This window comes from Lycium barbarum, chromosome 10, assembly GCF_019175385.1.
Source record: "Lycium barbarum isolate Lr01 chromosome 10, ASM1917538v2, whole genome shotgun sequence".
In the NCBI taxonomy this organism is placed as follows: domain Eukaryota; kingdom Viridiplantae; phylum Streptophyta; class Magnoliopsida; order Solanales; family Solanaceae; genus Lycium; species Lycium barbarum.
This window is the reverse complement of record NC_083346.1, coordinates 121409530-121417643: the sequence shown is the minus strand read 5'-3', so window position 1 is coordinate 121417643 and position 8114 is coordinate 121409530. Positions and strand designations below refer to the sequence as shown.

Sequence of the window (8114 nt, the reverse complement as noted above, 5' to 3'; positions counted from 1 at the left end):
GTCTCAATTTGTTTGATATTTTTCAGTTTTCGTGAGTCAAATAAGTTATTTTTTTATCATAATATTTTCTATATCGTTTAAATATTTTAAATTATTGATTAGATGACTTATAGTACTTCTTACGCAGTTTCTAAATATTTAAATTTTATTTTGAAAAAATTAAAGGTTATGTGTTCAAACACACGATCAAAATTAAGAAGTTTGACTCTCGAAAAATGAAAAATGTCAAACAAATTGGGACACAGGGAATAGTTCTTATACTGTACATCCTACTAATGAGAAGCTCACATTAATAATTTGAACACTAATAAACATGTTTGTCTTAGTGTAATTATCAATAGAAGTGTTATTATAGCTGTTGATGATGTTAAGCAGTAAAAAACGGTAACACTTGTACCCCATGTGGATAAGCAACATGATACAGTAATACTTTTTACAATAATTAACACTTCGGCTAATTTGTTACGATGCATAAGAAATAAATAATTTTGAAATTAAATTTGAGATAAATTTATTTCATGTTTGGTTAGGATAAAATCACGATATATCTGATAGAGATTGTAGTATCATTTTATTCCTGTGAGACTAAGCCGAGGATAATTAATCCCAGGATAAATAATTCTGGAATAACTAGTTTCCCAACCAAATGACCCCTTTAGAGTTTTAGCATTGACCCTGAAGGGGTACTTGAACAGAGGGTAAAAATGGAATTGAGCTACTTAAGATTTCAGAGCGGGAACCAAATATCGAACGGGAAACCAAGTAAAAAGCTAAGCTTGATGGCTTATTCAGAGTATATACTACTGGTAACTCTATTGGTGATGCCTGTATCTAATTATAACATTTTCTTGGCTTGTATAAACCCCACATATAATGATCATTAATCTTCACTTATAACATAGGTTTGTCTAACTGTAACTTTGAATATAATCCATCGAAATTAAAGTGCTGTTTCAAATTCCCAATCTACACATCGATCTTACACCATCCTTTGTAGAATAATATAGTTTTCAAGAAAAACTTTGAGCGCTTGCTTCCATCCGTGAAAAGCTTTTAGTATGTTGTTATGAGCAGCTCTAGTGCTCGATTTTCATTTTGAGATGGCCGATCAAATCATGATAAACAGTGTTTGGTAGTTGGATATAATTCTCAAGTAGAAAGTCTTATAGTTTAAAAATTGATGGAGTGATCTACACCCTTTCTTGCGCCAATATACATTCAATGGCATAGAGTGATGCATCAGTATGAACATGAAATCTCCTTATTCCATTTCGGGAATAAGAACCAAAATTTAGGAGATCGAGAAATCAAAGAATGTACAAAAAAATACTTTGAATGTACTCAGTACAAACAAAAAATATTTAATTTGATATAAACACTGAGTGCGTGTTTTCCAGATCGGACCATCCATGTTGAAACACCCCACTTTTCACATTAATACTACCTAGCGTTTTCACAATCATGGACCTATAAAGTAAAAGGACTCACATGGTATTTGTGGGTTTAATGCATAAACATCAAAAGCTTCCGAATTACTCAAACTAGATATGCAGTACTACACATCTTCAATGTTCAAATAACAAAGAATAGTTTCAAACTAACTCTCTGAGGTCAATTCTCAATTAATTTGGATCTGCACGATGGAAAGTACAATAAAGGAGGAAGGCGCTCTTTACAAATTCGAGACATTTGATTAATGGTGGAAAAATTCTATCCATTGAACCAAACTCTTGATCGTTAGTGGATCTATACTCGACATTAATAAAAATAAAGACAGAAGTAAAGAAGAAGAAATCATGTATATGATCATGCAATATACATAGAGAAATTACACAACGTACTAAAATCACTAAACAACATTACAATATGCCTAACTAAACACACTATGAAATCAAAATAAAATACTCAAAACATTATAGATATATATCATTTCCCTTTTTCTCTTCTTTAATTTCCATATCATTTTTTTCTTTTTTCTTCTATAGGTCACGCGTTCAAGTCGTGAAAGCAGGTAGATACATCACACCCTTTGAATTGTGACCCTTTCCCGAACCCTGCTAACGCAGGATGCTTTATGCACCGACCTGCCCTTTTTCATATCCTAAGAAGAAAAATACTGAGTTCAGGTCCTCCATTACCATCAGGATTCATCATATAAAAAGCTTCCGAGTCACGACTCCCTACAACTCGTTCAAATTTAGCTCTCATGTACAATAACTCACCTTCCGCCGCGCTAATTTTCCGTGCATCATCCACCACCGGAATCACACCCGCCCCGACCGACACACTCTGCACCGTACTCAGCACGTGCCAATCCGAATCCGTGCACGCTCTCGACAGCGCGTACCCACACTTCCTCCCGTTACAGTACATCGTCCACACCGGCTCCTGAAACAGCCCCACTCGCCGAACAAGCCCCTCCGTATCCTGTAACTTCCCCACGCGCCGCCGGTTTTCTCCCCCACGCGCAGCCGTTTTCTCGCACTCCAACGCGATCCTCACGAGACCGGATGACATCTCCTTCACTAAAGATGACGTGGAGATTGCGAGCTCGATTAGTAACACCGGTTCGGATTTCGTGTCGTCTTGTACGGCGAAGCTGACGTGTCCTCTCCGGTGACCGAATAGGGTTCCGGTGACTTTTCTGCCGAGCGACGACGAAGACGTGACGGAAAATTGTGTAGGGAGGTTAAGCCATTTGCATGCAGGGAGTACTATAGTTGGAAATGAGATAATGTTGATTAGTGATTTGATCAATGCTGAAACTCCTATACGAGTTTTGGTTAATCTGTTGCAACTGTGGTTTGATGACGATGAGCTTCTACTTTTAGGTACGAGGGTTTTATCTGAAATGTTGTCGGAAGAATATTCATGTGTGATTGAAGAATTTGATCTTGGATAAGTATTATTAGCAGGTATAATTTTTTTGGAGCTTTTGTTGTAGCTGCTTGTTCTTGGAAGAGCATCAAAAGGTTGTTGTTGTGCTTGTTTCATTGTATGAATGAACAAACAAAAAATGAGACCAAATTGGAATTCTCTATAGGCTTTGTAGGTAGTGGAAAAAAGAGATTTTGATTCTATAATCAAAATATGGAGTAGTAACTTGTTTTCTACTACTACTCCAAATCCAAAATGGTGTGGTGGGTGGGGTTTGGGGTTGGGGGGGAGGGTTAGGGGGAGAAGGGGAGTACTCAACTATCAAGAAAAGAAGAGAAGTTTTTGAGGTATTTTGGCTAGTGAAAAGGATATAGTTGTGGGCATGTATGTTTTAGCTATGATCAAAAGCAAAGTTACCAAGAAAGGGCAAAAAGAAAGAAAAAGAAATGATGTTTTAAGAGTCAGGTGGGGTGATTCTTTTCCTTTTCTTTTTTCTCTCTTAAGTGTTTTTGGCAGGGAAGGAGAGTCAGAAATGAGAGAGGAATTTGGTGGTTTGATGGTTTAAGTTATGAGCCTTAGTGGTTGGGATGGTTTTGGTCACAAGAAACACAAGAATAATGAGGAGTATTTGATCCTTTTTGCTATGAAAAAGGCAAAACGGAAAGTATAGGGGATATTTGGTTGTTAATAGTATAAAAAATGAAGATTTTTTTTTAAAGAAAATTGAGCGAGAAAGAAAGGGGGGGACAAGGTGATGATGAATGTTTTGAAGGTGGTTAAAATATAAAGGAAAAATTATGGAGGTTTGTGCTGTTTTGTGAAATGATTCTGATCATTTCTTTGCATTCATGTCACTCTCCTATTTATATACAAAAAGTTGTGTTATTTTTTTTAATTAAAGGTATAAGGAGGGGTGATGATATAGTGGTCCTGCATGACATAATTAAAGATGACACGTGCAGCCGTTGTTTGATTGTGATTTTCTCAAGCGTGATTCTAATAGATATTGAATGATGAATTTGACGGTCCGGATTGGCTGATGAAAACTAGATGTTATATGAACATTTTTCTTATAACCATCTAGTATCGAGATTGGTCCAACTAAGAGCCCGTTTGGATTGGCTTACCGCTTAAAGCTGTTTGCAGCTTATAAGCTGAAAAAAATAAGTTGGGGTAGTCCAACTTATTTTTTTTGGCTTATAAGCTGCTTTAGATAAACTAAGTCAAATGGGTCCAATTATTTTTATGAGCTTATTTTAAGCATAAAATGACTTTAAGCTGGCCAGCCAAACACTCAAAAAAGCTGAAAACAGCTTATAAGCCAACTTATAAGCCAATCCAAACGGGCTCTAAGTCGGATTTGCGCTATAGAAAGCCAATGCAAGCAAGAGAGAGAATAGCAGAAACGGGAGCATAGAGCTACCGCTTCCAATAGGGGTGATGTAGCATGAAAGTTACGGATTCACGTGAACTCAATAACTTTAGCTAATATCATGATGTATGTAAAAGTTCATTAAACATTTATAAATATATGATTGCGAAGCAATAACAATAGCAACATACCAAATATAATCTCACAAGTGGCATTTAGAGAAGGCAGGATGTACGCAGGCCTTATCGGTCTCTTCCTTTATGTAAATTATATTTAAATTTTAGATTATTATACGAACTCATAAACTTTAAATCTGACTACTAACAGAATACATTAATACCGGCCTACTTCTATTCAAAAGAAGATAAGGAGTTTGGCAACAAGCAAATGACTTTCTATCGTCATTGTTGCAACAATTTCAAATTTTAATTACTCAAGTACCAAAGGCTTCTTTCAATTGATTTTATAATGGAGATTTTCACTAAAAATCATTGAGCGTTGTCTTGATCAATTGAACATTTAATAAACTTAATATTGTTGAATATTGTTCAATCTCTAAGGCGGCCTAGCAGATTTTAACGCTCCCTACTAAAAAAAAAAAAAAAACTCTATTTTGTAGTGAGTTCTACATAGCAATATCAGCATCCTTATTATTTATTTGAAATAATATAAGTAGCAACTAAATAAAATATGCTTTTATATATATATATATATATATATATATATATATATATATATATATATATATATATATATATATATATATATATATGTGGTTGATTTAATCAAAATACAAGGATATTCATGCAATACATATGGACGGCACAAACCAACACGTCTCTTATTATGATGATCAAATATAAATTAATATTACACTATCTTGGCCAACTATTGCAAAGTATCAAATTAATATTTTTCAATTCCATAGTAGTGATCCAATTGATAAAAGTTGATTTCGAACGTTATTAACGAGGTATTATTTTTTTTTTCACCAGATATTATTCGTTACGATCCTGATTAATTTAAATTCGCACTGCATAAAATCAATTATAGGAAAAAAAAAAATACTTCCTATCGGAGTTTTTCCCTTCAAAATATTCTTCCTTTTTAGCATTTGAACTCAAAGTGAAATATAACTCCCTAAACCAAAGAATTCATTAATTTGATACTAGTTAAATTAGATTTATTTGTCTATTTTATATAAGACAAAGCTTAAATTCTTAAATTTATCTATTTAAAATGGGACGGTTCCAAACCTAAGTGTTATTATTTTGGGGTGCTGTGGCTAATCGGATTGGTGGCCTAACCTCAATGAGACGGCCAGGATTAAATTGACCTTGTTTTAATCTTGACACGATGACTCTTTAATTACCAACCAGAAATTAATAATTTTATTTTCCATAGGCATGTGACATCCTCCTTTGCATCACCATCTTTGTTATATATATATATATATATATATATATATATATATATATAAAAGAGTTTTAACATTCATACATATAAAATGACAGTATAACAAATTTTTACACTATTAAGATGTTTAAACAAATATTTTAAGTAATTATAAGTGAAATAACACACTACTAAAACATGCTGATTTCATGCAAAAACGTTTCCGATGAAAGTTCCATATTTCCAATAGCGTCTCGACAAAAATGGAAATTTAAGGCTTTTTAGTGGTGAATTACTTGGAAAATAAGCTAGGCAACTCACCTATAACGTATTAAATTACTTTAATAATATAAATAATTACACAATAACTGTACGTCAACTAACTAATAATATAAAAATACTAAGGAAATTATCTTGAAAGGAGAAAGAAAATTCAAAAGTATTTGGGTTCGTGCGGCATTCTCAAATGATAAGAGGCCCCAAGAGTAATTTGCATTTTAAGTGGACTTTTAAGGGTTCATTAATTATTTAATCTGTTATTTTCAGAAAATTTTAGCTTTATCATTTTATTAATTAATATCAATGATCATTTTACATGCTTTAATTGTTATTATTACTCGGCTGCAATACTATTATTACTAAATTATAAATTAAGTTATGGATCACAAAGATTGTTGAGATTTTGGTATATCAACTCAAAGTTGTTTAAGGGAAAAAAAATCTAAGCTAAACGATGCTAGGAAATATATATTGTTCACCTCCTACGTAGTAAATATACTCCACAAAATTCTAATAAAAATTCTTTGCTTCCTTAGTCCAAGGTCAGGTTCACACCCTACCGAAAAAATGTAAATTTCGATAGATGTTTTTCTTATGCCATAAAAAATATGAGATTTTTGATGAAAAGTATGTTGAAAACATTTTCGATAAGCGAATTTAGGATGAATTCATGTAGTAGTGAACACTTTGTGATCTTAATAATTTGCGATTTCATTTGATTTTGAAAGGAAAAATAGAAAGGAATTTTTTTTTTTTTTGGTTGAAAAATAGAAAGGTTATGAAAAGGAAAAAGTTACACAGTTGGTCGATTTTAGACATAATTTTGTTCCTTCACCTTTATACTTTTTGTTTGTCCCGCATTTTAGATATTGTTATATATTAAACACGCAAAGTTAGAGCACAATCATTAGGATATTCTGATCCACATATTGAATTGTACAAATAGCAATTTTTAAGGATGAAAATATCATTATCCCGGACCAAAAAAAAAAGTATTTGATGAAAATTATTTTGCCATGTTTTATTCATGAGGAATTTTATATTACAATTTGTACTGCAAAAAGTATGTGGCCCAAGAAATGAGACTCTAAAAAGAGTGGTAATCTCCGATTGAATTAATTCAGTCTCTGTTTATTCAAAATAATACTATCATAAGTAATGTAATTAAAAAAAAACTTGGATATATTTGAATTGCAAAGTTTTTGTGAAAAAGAAAAAAATAGGGATCAATATAATAAAGTGGGCATGCAACCATCATAAGAGAATTATTATTAAATTAGTGAACAATTGTATGGAACGCTTCGTCATTTGTTTGACCATCAAAGTTATGATTAGACTAATGCATGCTAATCCTTAATTTAGAAAATAATCAGTTACTAAAGGCTGATGTGTCTTAAAAAGAACGGGAGACCGCAAAAATAACATTGTTTTGGGGGTGTTCTTTTTTCTAAAAAAAAGTTTATAAATACAACGTCAAGCTAATAGGAGAAAGATGACACTTACTAGACCAACTCACAATATTTAAGCCATCTAAGGATGACATAAATTGTAGATTAGTTAATAAAATGACGTCCTTTTGTTATTTTATATTTGTTTTATGAATTTATTTCCGTGTAAAAATGGGATTTGATTGGTAAGAGATGGAGCAATTTTATTTGGAATCCACATATTATTTATTAAGTTCCATATTTGCTTAAATGATGACTAATAATATGTAGAAAGTACACAATCTACAAAACAAAATATAAACTTATTTTATCCATTACTTTTACAATACTTTCAATTAACTTGAAATTATAAAATGGATAAGCTGCCTCAATTGAAAAGTAAATTCTCTTAGCAAGAAAGACCTTAATTGGTGGATTATACCTTTATAAACTAGAAATCCTATGAAATTAAACGGTGATTCTTTTTTTTTTTTTTTCTCACTTGACCATTCGGTATTCAAAACTCATTGACAGAACTCCGATAGGAACAAAAAAAGTGACCATTGCACAACCACAAAGATCATTTCAAACATAAGGCAAAAAAGTTGACTTGAAAGAGTCAAAAAATTAAAAACAAGAAGATTAATTTAAGTCCAATTTAAGTCCTTTCAATTCTTGATAGGTTTGAAACCAAACCAGCTTCTACAACAAGATGAAGACATACAGTGACCTTGCATAAGAAGAAATGAGTGAAAGACAAAATA

At 32.3% G+C, this 8114-nt stretch overlaps 1 protein-coding gene across 1 annotated transcript; it reads right to left on the bottom strand.

The window, feature by feature from the left end:
* Positions 1 to 1780: 1780 nt before the first annotated feature.
* LOC132615968 (protein MIZU-KUSSEI 1-like) lies at positions 1781 to 3715 on the bottom strand. Its single transcript, XM_060330565.1, has one exon. It carries the CDS (start codon positions 2992 to 2994, stop codon positions 2095 to 2097), a length of 900 nt encoding a protein of 299 aa, XP_060186548.1. The 5' UTR covers positions 2995 to 3715; the 3' UTR covers positions 1781 to 2094.
* Between the last annotated feature and the right edge of the window lie 4399 nt (positions 3716 to 8114).